Source organism: Solanum lycopersicum, chromosome 9, assembly GCF_036512215.1.
Source record: "Solanum lycopersicum chromosome 9, SLM_r2.1".
Classification (NCBI taxonomy): domain Eukaryota; kingdom Viridiplantae; phylum Streptophyta; class Magnoliopsida; order Solanales; family Solanaceae; genus Solanum; species Solanum lycopersicum.
Genome location: NC_090808.1, coordinates 63863935 through 63880664, shown reverse-complemented (window position 1 = coordinate 63880664; position 16730 = coordinate 63863935). Strand labels below are relative to the sequence as shown.

The 16730-nt window shown below is 31.3% G+C and overlaps 1 protein-coding gene and 4 non-coding genes across 6 annotated transcripts; 4 read left to right on the top strand and 1 right to left on the bottom strand.

Annotated features, from left to right (window-relative positions):
* The first annotated feature begins 2576 nt into the window (after positions 1-2576).
* Positions 2577-2673, top strand: LOC112942244 (small nucleolar RNA R41). Its single transcript, XR_003248330.1, has one exon. It is a non-coding gene; the product is annotated as a small nucleolar RNA R41 (small nucleolar RNA).
* A 77-nt stretch (positions 2674-2750) lies between these two features.
* LOC112942247 (small nucleolar RNA Z155) lies at positions 2751-2831 on the top strand. The gene has a single exon (XR_003248333.1). It is a non-coding gene; the product is annotated as a small nucleolar RNA Z155 (small nucleolar RNA).
* Positions 2832-2969: 138 nt separating this feature from the next.
* On the top strand, positions 2970-3050 carry LOC112942246 (small nucleolar RNA Z155). Its single transcript, XR_003248332.2, has one exon. It is a non-coding gene; the product is annotated as a small nucleolar RNA Z155 (small nucleolar RNA).
* Positions 3051-3195: 145 nt separating this feature from the next.
* LOC112942248 (small nucleolar RNA Z155) lies at positions 3196-3276 on the top strand. The gene has a single exon (XR_003248334.1). It is a non-coding gene; the product is annotated as a small nucleolar RNA Z155 (small nucleolar RNA).
* Positions 3277-6054: 2778 nt separating this feature from the next.
* Positions 6055-15786, bottom strand: LOC101254940 (metal tolerance protein 2). 2 transcript variants are annotated; one of them, XM_004247398.5, is made up of 12 exons: positions 15218-15786; positions 14405-14474; positions 13471-13568; positions 13256-13398; positions 12818-12933; positions 9454-9550; positions 8674-8758; positions 7807-7869; positions 7596-7701; positions 7151-7266; positions 6858-6949; positions 6055-6634 (listed from the first exon to the last, which is right to left on the bottom strand). In XM_004247398.5, exons 1-12 carry the CDS (start codon positions 15584-15586, stop codon positions 6478-6480), a joined length of 1512 nt encoding a protein of 503 aa, XP_004247446.1. In that variant the 5' UTR covers positions 15587-15786; the 3' UTR covers positions 6055-6477. The 2 variants fall into 2 exon arrangements, with proteins under 2 accessions (XP_004247446.1, XP_010326597.1); XM_010328295.4 differs by having other exon boundaries at positions 6858-6946; positions 15218-15783.
* Between the last annotated feature and the right edge of the window lie 944 nt (positions 15787-16730).

The window sequence follows — 16730 nt, the reverse complement described above, 5'->3', positions numbered from 1 at the left end:
TAAACATCAAACAAAAAAAATCAACTTTTTGTAAAAAAATAGTATCAAAACTAAACAAACAAATTGAAAAACTAAATTAGTTCAATTTAATCCGATTTTTTAATTTTTCATCAAATTTAAACTGACAGTCCTATAGATTTTTTTGATTGATGCACATGAATTTATTTCTCCTTGCCTTAGTAGCAATTTATATCATACAATATATTACTTTAAAACACACCAATATGCCCAAAAATAGTAAATATATTTCCTTAAAAACAGTAACAAAATGGTATTAAGGTGTGACAATACAACCTTAAAAAAATTACCATTATGGACCAAAACAATTGACCTAAACCCTCATGCTTAGGGGTGGGCGTCTGATATTTGGTTCGAGATTTCAAAATTTTGAATTCTGTAATTCGGTAATTGATAGTTAAAAGTAGATATTAAATATCTAGTTTTTAAATTTTGATTCGGTAATTGGATAATAAGTAAACTTAGTATGATATTTGGTAGTACCATATTGAATTTGTAGCCGATTTTATTATAAAATTAATATTATTGCTCCAATCACTTTTATTTTTTTATGTAGATGCATGATATAAATAGAAGATCAAAAACAAAGAAGACATTAAGAAAATTAAACTGACATAACTAAAAAAAAGCATATGTATTTAGGTTGTTTATGTTTAGCATTTAACTTTCTCTTTGAACTTATACTAATTAGTTATGAACATGTCGATATATGACCTTCATTAATTAAATAGTTTGATAGTCAGAAAATATTAAACACTAAATGATTTTAATGTCTCATTCAAACTCAAAATTCAAACCTAAATATAATAATTCTAATCCAAACTCAAAATCCAAACCTAAATATAATAATTCTAAAATTTTACTCCCGAATATCATATTAAATATCAAATTATTAAAAAATTCAGTTTGTTCCATAATTTAATTTTTGATATTTTATATCCGACCCTACTCCTTCTCTTGCCTTAAATATAGTGATTTCTCATGATAGCAATTCTAAGGTGAAACTGAGAATCTTAGCAAATAAACCTTGAAATATAACTGTTAAATATTAGGGATATGACTTCTGAGAGTCCAAGCAAAGTTAAAGGGATTAAAAAGGAGGAAATTACCTGATTAAATATAATATATATACTAGTTGATTAGTTATCATTTGTAACGAACATTTAGTGATAATTACGTGGGCTGAGGTTTTCAGTTTATATAATTCCAAATCCGTATGATATAATTTGGATAATTTTTATTATTTTGTATAATATAATTTGTATAATTGTTTAAAGTTCAGATGTTTGTGTTAATATATATTCGTCATTTCGAGTTTATACAAAAACATCTCAATTATACAAACATACCCAAGAATTGTACAAACTCACCAACATATTATACAAACCCAAAAATTATACAAAGGAGACACCTTTTAACTCAACTGGTAAATATGTAATTTATAACTATAGATCATGACTAAGTTTATTGTATGAACAACTACTTGCATTGATATCTTTAAACAAATAATTACTGATTTTAACGATATTTTTTATTTATTATCATTTATAGCAACACTATGTTAAATCTGCAATATGTATTAAAAGTGAATTATATATGCAATAATACGCATTATAATCGTTTTTAAAAATATATTATGCTTGTTTTGTAAGAAATTGACACATTTTATTATAAGTGTATTAAAATGTGTGATAAATGCATAATCATAAAAAAGACTTGTATTATATTTGAATAATAAATTGTTCTTTATAATATATATTAAAACTGCATTATAAATGTATTAAAACTGATCAAGTGAAAAAAAAATATTATTACTATAAATAGTAAATATTTGGAAAAATTACATAAATCAATACATTTTAAAAAATAATTACTGATTTTAGCGATACTTTTTGTTTGTTACCATTTATACCAATGCTTTATTAAATCTGTAATATGTATTAAAGTAATTATGTATGCAATATATATATAAATTATAATTGTTTTTTAAATATATCATATTTGTTTGGTAAAAATTGTCACATTGTATTATAAGTGTATTAAAATGTGTTATAAATGTATTATTCATCATTAAAACTGTATTATAAACGTACTAAAAATGACCAAGTGAAAAAAATATTATTTCTCTAGATGATAAATATTTTCTTAATATTGTATATTTATATAAGTTTTCCTTTATTGTAGTGACTATTTGCGAAAATTCCTCATAATTTTAGCTTAAAACTCAAAATTGCTTATCATTTGGGCTTCTTATTTAAAGAGAAAAGTGGCCCAAACCCTAGATAGGCCAAGCCCATCATCTAACCCAAAACGAGCCTTTTCTACCATAAGCCCAGATAGACCAATAAAGGCTTTTAACGAATTAGGAACAGAGCCTTAAACCCTAACCCTAATTGTTGAGCCAAACACCTATATATACCGTTCAATAGCACAATCAGTTCATCATCTTCGTTTTCATCTCCAATTGTGGGCGTTTTTGCTGAGGTATTTGTGATTTCTTTTGATTTTCTTTTTCTGATTTTGAAATGAATTCTCATTTTGAAATGAAATATGTGAACGAGTAGGCTATGATGCTCAAAATCTACCTATTTGCTGAAAGGAGATTTTCTCCTTCTGTGATTATACATTTAACCAATGGATCCTTCTGAGCCTACTCATATTTTTCGAAATTTTTGTGTTCTTTTATCGATTTCTAGTTTTTTTTTTTAAAAAAAGGTTGGATTGTTCTGAACCATTGAAGTGACGAAATCCGATTCAGGAAAGTTTATATGTCGACCTAAAAAATCATTCAGACTACAATTATCTGATCAATGGTTTACTTCATTTTTTTTCGGTTAATTTATATGTTTTAGATCTAAGATTTGATGAAATTTTATTATTTTTTCTGGATTTTATTTAGTTAAAATAATGTTCGAATATTTTTGTTAAAGTTTGTTGTTTATGTTATGAGTCATTGAAGCGATGATATCCGATTCAGGAAAGTTTATACGTCGACCTAAAAAATCATTCAGATTACAATTATCTGATCAATGGTTTACTTCATTTTTTCTATTTTTTTGGTTAATTTATATGTTTTAGATCTAAGATTTGATGAAATTTTATCATTTTTTCTGGATTTTATATACGTCAAATAATGTTGAATATTTTTGTTAAAGTTTGTTGTTTATGTTATGAATCATTGAAGGGATGATATCCGATTCAGGAAAGTTTATATGTCGACCCAAAAAAATCATTCAGACTACAATTATCTGATCAAATGATTCACTTTTTAATAACTTTTTTGTTTTATTGTGATTTTATGAAAATAAAGATATTGATTTTTACTGCATTTTTGTTCTTTGATAACTCAACAAATTTAGAGAATGAAAATATGAAAAATTTACTGCAAATTTTTTTTAAAAAAAATATATGAATAAATTCATTAGAGGTTCTTGACTTGTGTGACAATGACCAATAATCAAATTCACTTAGAATATTGTTAATATTTTTTAAGAATTTATTTTTTCATTATTTTTAATGTATGAATATTAGTAAAAAATTATTTACAAATTCAATATAATTATTATTTATGACAGCAAAGTGCAGACAAATTAGCTAATTAATTATATTTTTGAATTCACGTTTGAGAACATTATAAAGTCAAATGCCTAGGCATTGAATTTATTTTTTTGAAGTAGCAATTTTATAAAAAAAAATTATAATATTTTTTGAAATTCAATATATAGCTTATAAGAAAAAAGATACATTATTTTAAAAAAATTGAGAATTAAGTAAATTTTTGAATAAGTAAAAAATATAAGAATAAGTAAAATTTTAAATTTTTGAAGATAATCACATGTCAACTTTAAAAGAAAGGGTGACATGTCAAATTTTTACAAAAATATTCAGACTTTTTAAAAAAATTTACATGCATTTATAAAAAATTGTGTCAATTCACATATAAATAGTGTCAAAGTCACATATTACATTTTAATTTGTTATAAATTGATTGAATATTCACATGTAAATAGTGTAATTTATATTTTGTTATTGATTGCTTGAATTCACATGTGTCAAATAGTGTCAACATTTTTACTTTGTTATAAATTGATGAATTGCTCATTCATATTGCACTACTTATAATAAAGTAAAAATATAAACACTATTTGAACGTGAATTGTATTCAATTAATTTATAATAAAACAAAGCAATACTATTTGAATGTGAATTCAATCAATTAAGTACAAAATAAAAATTACACTATTTGCATGTGAAATACAATTAATGTGAAATATATATATATATATATATATATATTTTTTTTTTTTTGTTGATGAAAAGCAATTTTTAAAAATACTAAAAAAAAACTAAAATCACTACACTAAATTATTTAAATAAAATTATTGCCACCATTTAATTAACTTTTTTTTAAAAAAAATAATAATTGGAAAATGCTACTAGAGTAATGATTTTATTAAATTTTAAAAGAAAAATTTAGAAAATTGCTGCGACGTCATTTTTTTAAGTTAATTTTTTAATAAAAATAAAAATTGTTGGAAGCCACTTTCTTGTTCTTCAATAGTTTATAATCAAACATATCATAATATTTGTGTGGTCATCAAAATATATGACCAAACTATCATTTACGTCAAAATATTTCTTTTCAGCCTTTCAAACCTTCCGTAAAGGTGATATATAAAATTTATTCAATCATACATAAACACATTTTTATCCATACAAACACAAATATTTTCTTCAAAAAATTGAATATAACCATTTGTACATGATTCATAAATTTTATTAGAAACTAATTGTCATGCTTTGGCAGTATCTAATTTATGTGACCCACCTCAACATCATTTTAAAAGGTCAAAATAAATGTACTACCACATTGTATTCCTTTATTTTAATGAAAGATTTATAAAACTTTTCAAATCGAATTGCATCTAAAATAATGTGTCCAATAACTTTTCATACCACTTTAATAATAAAAAATTACCTTCACATTTAAAAGACCATCTCAAGAATTCGTAATATTATTCTTTTTAATTACCACGATAATGATCATTAACATTTTACCACATTAATATTCATACATTCAACCACTTGTCATTTTTCAGACATATTATGCCTTACTACCATATTCACACGAGAGAATGGATTAAATCAAATGGCAGATTTCATTAGGTCAAAAATACATATTTTTGCTTTAATCATCGTAATATCATCACTATGACGCATTAGAACCAACGTCTTATCCATATAAAGAAGCCTTAAACTCATGACTCAATGAGACTTAACCCAAGATATATATATTATTATCATAATGCTCTAAAACTTTAACTCAATGTCTTATTCACTTGGTGCGGTGAAATTTGATTTCACCGTCTCACCCTCAATCAATGTCTTAACAAATCAAATGTATTATCAAAAAAATAAATATCAAAAATCATATATATAATCTGAACTTAACTTAAAATACAAGAAAAATGAACAAAATTGATTAATTAGAACATGTCGACATCATATAAAAGTCACAAATTAAAATAAATTGATTTTTTTTAACAATCCTTCTCAATACCGTTACGAAGATTAACATAATTTACTACAAAATTTAAAATAACTACAACACAAGCTTTGCTGTACAAATAATATATTAATATCTCAACAAGTATATATATAGATAAATAAAAAATAAAGAGATACAAAAATAACCAATAATGATGATCCAATCAATATGTGCCACATAACTCAATAACTTCTCATTTTCAAATAAGCAACTAACTTAAAGAAATTACATATCTTACCTTTACCTTTTTGGAGAAGAAATGAAACCGAATTCAACTTTTTATAGTAGTATATACCCGGAAAAAAAAAATGCAGAGTACTCTTACCAAACTCATCATAGAAAATTTCAATGTAATTACATACCTTATCACGAGTAAAAAAAATCAATTTGAAACTAAATTTGAAAAACTATGAGAATCTTGTTGATAATGTAGTATAAAACTAAAACAAAATAAAAATAAGAAATATAAAAGATGAAAACAATGGAAATAAAGAAATAAGAAATGAAATTTTTTGTTATTCTTCCAAATATTCAAGTATATCAAACATGAAGTCTTATGCCTCTATTTATAGGTGTTACATAAAGGCATACAAAAGGTTTAACATAAACATAACACTAACCATGAATATAGAAGGAGATTATGGAGGCGTAGATCATAAAGATGGATGTTATCTACTAGTAATGAAGATAATTAGTGAGAATAAATTTTTAGTATGGCAGACATCCACACCATATTTTATAAGTATATTATTTCAAAAATACTTAAAATCGTTAACTTTCACCTCTAGTTTACTCTTCATTTTCTATATTTGGAGGATAAAATAGAGAATCGACACTGTGTAGCTTTGATTTATTTTTTAGTCGGAATTTCTTTATTGATTATACATGATGTGGATGTATGCATGCACATTTTAAGTGTATACAAGTCCCTGACTTGTGCTCTTCACCAATTTGTGGTAAGACTCTGGCATGGATCGCCCTAGACGCAGCTGGATACACACATGAACAATATTTGGTGCTGCCTCTATGATTAATTTTTCTGCTTCTTCTGCGACTTTTATCGCATCCCTAGAAAATTAACAAGTAGCCCAAGTAAATTCAATGAGACAAATACAAGAGACATCTGATACTTCATGTTAACTGTAACTGTTTTTAGCTATGTTGCTCGGACTCTTAAAAATGTCGACGGGTTTGTCAGATCCTCCGAAAATAGTGTATTTTTTAAGGATCCGACACGGGTACAAAAACATTTTTGAAGAGTCCGAGCAACTTAGGTTTTGAGTGCTCCTACCTAATCAAGAGATCGGGAGGCATAGAAACTTCCACTTGAAGTAAAACCTGTCCTTGCAGTAGATGTGGAGTCACACGCTCGACAATCATCTTCTGAAAGCCAATAAAAAGTATCTCATGTCAACAAGCAGGACGGAACGGGAACTCACTAACAATTGAAGGTGACTTACGACAACTGAAGTGCATCAAGGGATCCAAGAGAAACTACGTGCACACTATATTGTCATAATTGAAAATGCTAAACCTTCTATTTGGGAAAATGAACAAAACGAAAATCTATAAAGAGATAAATACCTGAGAAAAGTGTGTCGATAAAATGTTGTACACTATATTTTCAATGTCTGCATCCATTGTGTTAGCACTTCTCTGTTGAGACACAACAGTGGGTGGAATGTGTATAGTTGACGGTTCTACAAGTAGGAATAAACAATGTTAGCTGGCAAGGAAAGCATCAACAATAAAGAAAAAGTTAACCCTGGAAATTGCTGTCAAATTGCATATGCCCGTGGATCACGATATGATGGTAAACTACGCTGACAACTTGATCTTCAGGTCCCTCAACTACCCCACTGAACATCCAGGAGAAGTGGAATAACCAACCATGTTCAGCATTCCAGGTTTTCATAACGTTTTCTGTTTTCTATTTTAAGGCTGTCATTTGTTTAGCATTTCGTGACACTACTATAAGCAATTCTAAGCCTATATTAACACGTGCAGATGTGAGTAGACTCAACAGTACCTATGTGAATGAAGACTTCAGCTATTTCGGGATGTAATCGCTGGATTTCGCGGCTGACGTTTTCCCCGATCTCATGCGCAGCACTTACACTAGAAAAGGGGTCAACCTGCGTATAAGAGGTGCATTTAAATCTGCCTGACATCCTCACGAATAAATAACTTGACAGGGAAATATCCCTATAATGAACTACTTAACATGACATACAGACTACCTCAACTATGACATCAAGATAGAGATATGAACCAGCCCTCCTTCCTCTCAGGTGACTACAACCCTGCAGAGGTCAAACAATATGTTTATTAATTGATACCATTCCTAGATATACAGAAACATCGACCAACAAAGAAATATGCCGTAGGAACATGTGCATAGTGCACAGAAACAACAAGATGATGTGTTAAATATTAAGTTCTCCAAAATTTAATAGAGTACAAGAAAGAAGAGTAAATCACTTGAAATATTGTGATAGAGGAGATGACAAATTTAGTCAATTGCATAATGTGGAACAGTGTGTGAAGGATTGAAGTGGAGTACTCTAACCAAACCTTCAACATATATTTCTTAAATATCTCATAAGCACACATGATTAGGTTCTTGTACTCAAGTATTGCTTCTTTCTAATAACAATATAAATTGACACAAGTATCAATCAGGTAAAATGTTGCTTGATCACAAAAGAAGCTACGAACAGTATTTTTTTTCCCTACTAGGAATACACAATTTGGTGCACTTTTTGATAAGGGCTTCATTAATCTCATATTGGTTGATTTGACCCTGAAAACTCTATTGTTTATCATATTTCTATCATCCTCACGAACATGGGATGCTTTGTGAACCGGAATTCCATAATTGAGGTAGCAACAACTAAGGGGATGCTTTGTGCACCGGAATGCCATAATTGAGGTAGAAACAACTAAGGGGTAAATAAGTAGCACAGGATGACAAATAGATGCAAGAAAGGAATTGCTAACAGCAGTATCAACATCAAAAGACATAAAACTAAGTTGATAAAGTATTACATGAATGGAAGTCGAGGAACAGATATAACATCGATTTCGTAGCAGGAAGAATAACTTGCCTCAACTCCGTCAACTTGTAGAATTGTGCGCTTGAAAGGCTCCAGGATATGCGAAGGAATAGCAGCATCAACCAATTCCAAGACACTATAATTTAGAAATGAGTAAAATATGAAAAAAGGAATGAGACAATGGTCAAGTTAAAGACCAGTAACCTCCAAATAAAGCAGATGGGATAGCATTAATCTTTATAACACTATTTTACCAATTGGCAACCAATCGGACCACTTACTAAGGATATCCATAAACTTGCAAATGGCGAGTTGAAAATCTTTCTAGAGTGTCTAGTACATAATAAATTAAGACCAGCTGATCAAAATATAAACAACTAGTAAATCTAGAATATCAATAACAACAATAACGTACCCAGTGTAGCCTCACAAGTGGGGTCTGGGACATCTAAAATCAATATTACGTGCAAATTTATCCTCGACTCAAGGACAACCACTTCCAAAATTTAGTGCCCACTGAAGTGCAAGGGGAGATTGATCCTACTTTCTTTTAAGAAAACACATGCTTTTCACTGAGAGCAGAGACTAGACACATTACACACACTCACCCAACAACAACCCTTAGCCTTAGACACTACTCCAACAAAAGGGATAAAGAATGAATGATTTATTCTTCTTTGTTCAAGTGCCCAACCAACAATGAGGAGATGAAGGATTCAGTTTATCATCCATTTCCATCCCCAAACACAGGCTAAGTTCTACACAAGTTTATCAAAAGAAGATGAGGACCAGGAAGGTAAATTCAAAATACTAAGCAATTGGATGACATGCCTCTGATATCCAGTTTCAAGTCCAGCCTTCATGATCATGCCTGCAACAGCAAGCCCAGCAAGTGGATCCAGGATCCTCACTCCAAGGATAGAACCACCTAATTTCATGAAGAATTCAACTTAAGAAGTGATACATCTTCTAATCATCAACATCCAAAGTTCATTGAGTTGATAAGCTAATACCGACTTATTTCAATTAAAAGGCTTGTTTGACTTCTACGAACTTTTAGATAAATCGACTTTGAACAACCGACTTGGATTCAATATTAAGAAATATCATACTCAACCGCTCATAAAATATTATTGACTACACTTGAGCTTTAGGTTATGGAGATCTTCTCTTCCCTTTTCAGGCATAGACTGAACATTAAAGCTTCTTTTATCCCTTATGTCCTGAGAGATCCTTTATCGTTTTATGTTCTATTTAAATATGTTATATATAATATATATATAGTGTCATTTTCCCCCTTCCTTGAAAGGGTAAGACACAGGTACTTGGTTCGCTTATAAGAGAGCTCTGGAAAGATCTCAGAACTCTCTCTAGATTAGTATGTAAACTACAGAGGTCTCAACATATATCTCTGAAATTGAGGACGAATGACACAGGTCATGTACAATTGTTAGTTTGCTCTTAACCCCTTTTGTGATCTTCTCAGTCAGCACCTTAAGCAAGCAGAATCTAGAGAGATATGTTGGTATTATATGAAGCTCTGGATTACTAAATGTAAAAAGTAAAGGACATCTATCATGATCCTCTAATTTTATTCATACTAGATCCTTGTAAAATCCAGAGGATATAATAATCTCTTATTATTTTTAAATATGAATGGTGCACGGTAAGCTTGCCCGTACTTTGACTAATCAACTGGACGCCTGTCCACAGCCCACAAGTACATCTTATCAAGATAACTAGGCCTAGCAACACCGTACATACAATATCTTGACATTTGGGTACAAGTACCACTTTAGAGTTTAAAATAGCATTGCACCCCTCCCCAAGACCAAAGCTTTTAGATTAAGAACTAACAAGGGCAAAAAATGCCAACAAGGTTAATGAGATGAATCAGTAGACCAAGTTCATGATCTAGATTCCTCCTACAAATGAACATGATGGCACCGAATAAAAGGGAAAAAATTTACCACCAGCTTAAAGTTCAATCTGTCAATCATACTAGCAATGAAAGTATAATCTGTTCTAGATTAACAAAAAAAATAGTAATCACTATACATACTTTTTAGTCTGAAAGATATTATATTGTTGCATTTCAAAGGTACGAAAGGAAAATAATATTTATGGCCTTACAACTAAAGATAGACATCTCAAACATCGAAGGCTCATGATGAAGTGTCTAGGGAGGTCATCTGGAGGTGTTAGGAGGCTAGAGGTGTGTCGATGTTTACATTAAGGCAATTAAGGACATGTACAATGGAGCCAAGACCCTAAAAACAGTGAGAGGTGAATCGAAACACTTCCCTATCATGATGGGGTTGCACCATGGCTCAACCTTCAGCCCATTCGTGATTGTCTTAATGATGGATGAATTCACACGACATATTCAAGGGGAGGTACTGCTGTTTGTTATTTTCACATGACATAGTGTTGATGACGAGATGCGTGGTGGAGTTAACGGTAGGTTGGAAGTTTGGAGGCTGACCCTTGAGTCTAGGGGTGTCAAATGGCGGGTTGGGTTGAAACTGGCGATATTAAAATGGATTGAAATATAAATCGGGTTGGGTCTTGACCCACCCAAGTTTACTTTGGGCTCAAATGGGTTGCGTTCAAATGGACTAAAAAACGGGTTGGGTCTTGACCCACCCAATTTGACCCCGATTAATCTTAATAATTTAACATAGTGATATTTAACTTTATAATCACAATTCGAATTTCAACTCAAGATTTTTTTTAAAAAAGTAACAAATTGATTGATAAACCCTAAAAGATGTTAAATAGATAATAATTCATATCTTTAATATAGGAACATATCTTAGTAAAGAGCTTTAAAACGGGTTGAAATTGGAGATTGAATTGGGAGGATTCTCTTAAAATGGGTTAGGCTTGAATGGGTTGAGATTGAACCCAATTCAAATTTATGTTGACCCAACCCTTAAAATTCTGGGGCGGTTACCTATGTTAGGGTTCATTTTTGACACTCCTACTTTGAGTCTAAAGATATCGATGCACAAGTCATACCCAAAATAAAAGAAGAAGCTTCAACTATCTTGAGTCTATAATTCAAAGGAGACTGGGAGATTGATGATGATGTCACTCATCTTATTGGAGCAAAGTGGATGAGATGGAGGCTCACATATGAAGTACTATGCGTAAGAATGTGTTGCCAATGCTTAAGGAAAAGTTCTAAAGAGTGATGGCTAGACCAACCTTTGTAGTATGGGGTGGAGTGTTGGCGCATCAAGAATGCCCACATTTAAAAGATGAGTGTAGCAGAGATGCAAATGCTTAGATGGATGCGTGAGCATACTAGAAAGAGAGAAGTGATTAGGAAAGAAGTTATACGGGCAAGATGGGAGTGGATCCTGAAGCTAATAAGATGAGAGAAGCGAAATTGAGATGGTTCGACCATATGAAGAAAAGGTACGCAGATGCGCCAGTAAGGAAGTGTGAGAGATTAGCTATAACAGGAGTTAGGGGAAGTAGAGGGAGGCCGGAGAAGATCTGGGATGGGAGAAGTGATTAGATAGGATATGACATAACTCTGAATTAGTGAGGACATGACCATACATAGAAAGGTGTGGAGATCACGGATTAGGGTAGAATGTTAGTACATAGCCAAGTGTTGTCACTCATTTGATGGGAGAGACAGGGGCTAGCCACATCCCTCCCCCCCTTAGCCTTATTAGTAGTAGTATCTAGTAATCACGTAATTTCCTATGCTCCAAAGTGTTCTACAATTTATTGCTTCATTTGCTTTCTTTCTATCTTGATATTTTCATTGTCATATTTCCTTGCAACCCTGCCTCGATTACCTTCTCGTTCGAGCCGAGAATGTATCAGAAACAACCTCTCTACCCCGCAAAAATAGGAGTAAGAGTATACGTACATCCTAACCTCCCTATTTCCCACTTGTGGGACTATACTAGGTATGTTGTTACTATTGTAGACATTACACACATAAATGTACTTTATTAAGAAAATGATATCGTGAATATAAAACATCATAAACTATTCTAGACCAAACTAATAGTAATACTCCACAGTACATATTAGTATTTCATGCTTAAAGTAAAACCAGTGCACACATTTTGTTTAGTCATCAATGATACAATTAGACAAATCAATGGTGAAAACTCGTTTGATAAAATAAAAGAGACATATTCAGGTCAAATTTGAGTATAAAGATCATTACCAACCCCTATGAGAGCAACAAAAGAAGATACTGCATCGGCACGATGATGCCAGGCATTGGCTTTCATTAGCCCACTGCCAACCTTTTCTCCCTCTTGTTTTGTTATCCAGTATAATCTACAAGAAAAAAGTTGGACATAAATATAGGAACAAACTCACAGCTTTCATTATTGGCTTCATTATGAAGCTACTATACTACATGCGCATCTGACAGAAAGTATAACAGCTTCATTGTTTGCTTTTGTAATCAATATAAAGCAACTGTATTTCATAACAATAAAATCAATACAATGAAACTATCTTTCATAAAAGTAAAATCAATACAAAGAAACTGTCTTTCTTAAAAATAAAACAGGCTTGAAGGTAATATGTATATGGATACATATAGAAAAGGTTACAAATTCTTCTATTTTTCTGATTGAAGGTGAAAATGACTTACCCTTCTTTAACACCTATAGAGAGTATCGTCACACTCAAAGCAAGGATAGGGTGATCCATATCAATTCCATGGTGATGTTGCTCATGCACATGCTGATGAGTCATTGACTGATTAAAAACTTCAGGCGCTGCAGACCACAATCCCTACAAGAAATGTTTCAAACAATAGGGAACATAGACTCCTAGATATAATGAATACCAGCGATATATACATACCAGCAAAACATCTAAAGCATGCCATCCTATGCCACCAGCAGTAGCCAATAGCACACCAGAAATTCCAAGAGCTCCAAGAGTCTCAAATTTACCATGTCCTGTTCATGTAAAAAGTAAAATCAGATGCAAAACCAGAAGCATGATTTGATCAGACAACATAGTGAAATTTAAAAAGTAATCTAGATATTGGTACCAAAGCTACGATAGGACAGCACTGGCAATATATTTGGAAGACACACAGGTGAAGGAGTAAGGAAAACAGAGAATCAACAGGGTAGAGGAGAAGAGGCATCTGACAGTATATCTGCAGAAATGTTACATTGGACTGTCTTTATCTCAAGCAAGATCCACTATGTCTTCTTTCTATTTTGGGGGTGTGGGAGTGTTCAAAGTGTTGGACTCTATTTTACTAACAAGTATATTATATTATACAACTTTAAAATATTCAAATTTATTACCTATTGATATAAACTTTCGTATAATGATTTATCTATCCAACTAACTTATGAACCATAACTTTGATGTTTTTTTCTACTACAACTAATATAATATACAAGTCAACATTTCAAACTCCATTCCCCCAATCAACTGTGTCAAACAAAATATAAATGGGAGGAGTATATGTCTCTAGGGCTGACTAACTTCCACTAGGTTGTAAAGTTCAAGGAGCCGACAGTGATAAGATTCATATTCATTAATAAATATAGAAGATATGATATAAGTTCCATATTATGTCAGCTCTTTTACAATATTATATATTGGTTAATTTTATCAAATCAACAATCCTCAGTTAACTAAATCTAATTAGGTTAGTAGCTATTACGTCCACCTATTACACAAGTAAGCACAAGCACAAAATCAAAAGGTAAAGACATGTAGACAAAGTGATGTAAGATCAAAAGAGTTAAAAGTGTAAATACAAATCAAGAGTGACCATAAGGATGTTCTTTGTCCTTGGGAACCCTTGCAGCTTGAAAGGACAGCAATGATACACCACTCAAAACCTGCAAAGGCCATAACAAAGTATTAGAAGTAGTTCACTGTGGCTAGGCAGAATTTGTGACTGCAATAACAACAATGAATCAAGTGTTGTGGTTGAGGAGAATATTGTTGATATGCATATGAATCAAACAAAACGAACTGAAGTATTTGTGGACAACCAATTTGTGTTAGCAATTTCTCACAATCCTGTATTTCATGGCAAAACTTAACACTTAAATATCAAGCATTTTTTCCTGAGAGAAATGCAAAATAAAAGGTGATGTGATTGAGGAGCATCTAAGCTGATATCTTCACCAAGCCTTTACCAAGCAATAAATTTCAATTTCTTGGGCAAAAACTTGGAGTTCGCAGCTCTTAAAGCAAGGAGTGTTCCAAAAATGCATAAAAACTGCAACAGTCTAAGTTCGCTGTAATCTGTGTAGCAGTTTTATCTCTAATTCTTAGGAGTTCTCTTTTTATTTCTGTTGAGATTGTGAACTCTTTAAATAAGTCTGCAATTTATAATGAATTATGCAGTTTGCTTTCATCAATAGCGTTTTTGCTCGTTTAGCTTGTTCTATCAAACTTATGTTCAGCTTGTTTAATAGCAAGTAACACCAGATTTTATGTTCTTCCATTTCTGGAAACTCACAATCTCTATTGTCAAATGGTCAACAGATACAAGAAGAACAAACTGAGAGTCATTTTATGGAATAAATTTAGCTAAACAATGTACATGACTAGATACATCACACATGACACATACCACATCAGATATAGAATGAGCCGCATCAGCAATAATGGCGGTGCTTCCACATACATAACCTGCAAAAGCTTTACTAGCGGCGAGGCCAATGTCAGCAGCAAGTCCAAGCCGAAAAATCCTCTCGCCGCCTTTACCGGAGCGGAGATCGTGATGATCATGATGATGAGAATGTGAATCGCCCGTATGCCATCTCTTCTGCAGCATAAAACTCGGATTCACTACATGTCTAGCTGAATCGTCATCATCCAATTGCAAATACGGAGAAGAATATAGAGAAGTGAAATCGTAGTTGTGCCTACTAAAAGTTGTTGATACTGAGTAGGTTTTTCGTATTCGATTGAGATTGCTTGTGATGAATCTAGCTACCATGTTAGAGATCAAATTGGAGAGTCCCTCCGACTACTGTTGAAGTTTTCCGATGAAGAAATGATGTGAAACGCCGGCGAGGAGTTGTAATTGGTTCAGTACCGATTTTCGCCGCTGAAAATTAGTCGTTAGCATGTGCAAGAGAGAATCAGGTACTTCGCCAGCTCGCCTATAAATAAAAGGTACTAGAATCTGTAACTAATAAGTTTTAGAAACTTTATTCAATATATATATATTAAGCTTTGGCGCTTGAAAAATTATTACTCCCTTTGTCAAAAAATGAGCTAATTTCACTTGGCACGAGTCGAAGAAAATAAAGAAATTTTTGATCATGTGGCTTTAAATTAAAATTATATCAAATGAATAAAATTATTCTTTAATCTTGTGATCTTAAACGTGTCACGTGGAAAATAAACTAAAGAGAAAAGAAGGTTTCTTTTTTAAATAGAGGGAACACTTTAAGCTTAAAAATTAGTCCCTCTATTTCAATTTATGTGACTAAGTAATTTGAGACGGAGAGAGTTAAATTCAGCTAATTCAAATGGATTTAAGTCGTATCCGTTTGGATTGACTTATTTTAAGTGTTTTTAAGCCAAAATAATTTTTAGTCAATTTTGAAGTGAAGCTAAAAATGACTTATAAGCACTTACTTTAAAGTCAAAATAACAAAAATAAGTCAAAAGTCATAAATTAAAATCCTAACTTATGACTTTTGACTTATATGTCACAAGCCAAAAATCAATCCAAACAAACCCTATAATCATGAACTTAGTCAAAATACCAAAAATAAGCAAAATAATAAATTAGAAATCATAACTTATGATTTTGGCTTACGAGTCATAATTCAAAAGTCAAATACAAAGAGCCTTAAGATCATGAACTTCATCTGCTTCTGTCAATAACTACTTTGTGTATCCCAACTTTTATAAAAAAAATTGATATGTCAAATAATAAGTATTAATAGTATATACTCCCTCCACCTTCCATATCAATTTATTTGACATATTTTTGTTTTGGTACGTGCATTTATAAAAAAAAAATGACACTTATATTTTTATCTTAATTTCAATTTTTCAGAGTAATGTGTTTACTATGATCACAATATTAATGTTATTTTAATACATTTGATATATATTTAATGTAATGC

Bases quoted from the DNA above. Each gene is read 5' to 3' on its own strand.
- LOC101254940 (XM_004247398.5), bottom strand. From the start codon at position 15,586: ATGGTAGCTAGATTCATCACAAGCAATCTCAATCGAATACGAAAAACC. The intron at 13,569-14,404 runs GTCACTCTTGAT...TTACATGAACAG, and splicing joins GGACAAAGAACATCCTTATG to GACATGGTAAATTTGAGACT. The intron at 7,702-7,806 runs GTAGTCTGTATG...TCTTATACGCAG, and splicing joins ATCTTGATGTCATAGTTGAG to GTTGACCCCTTTTCTAGTGT.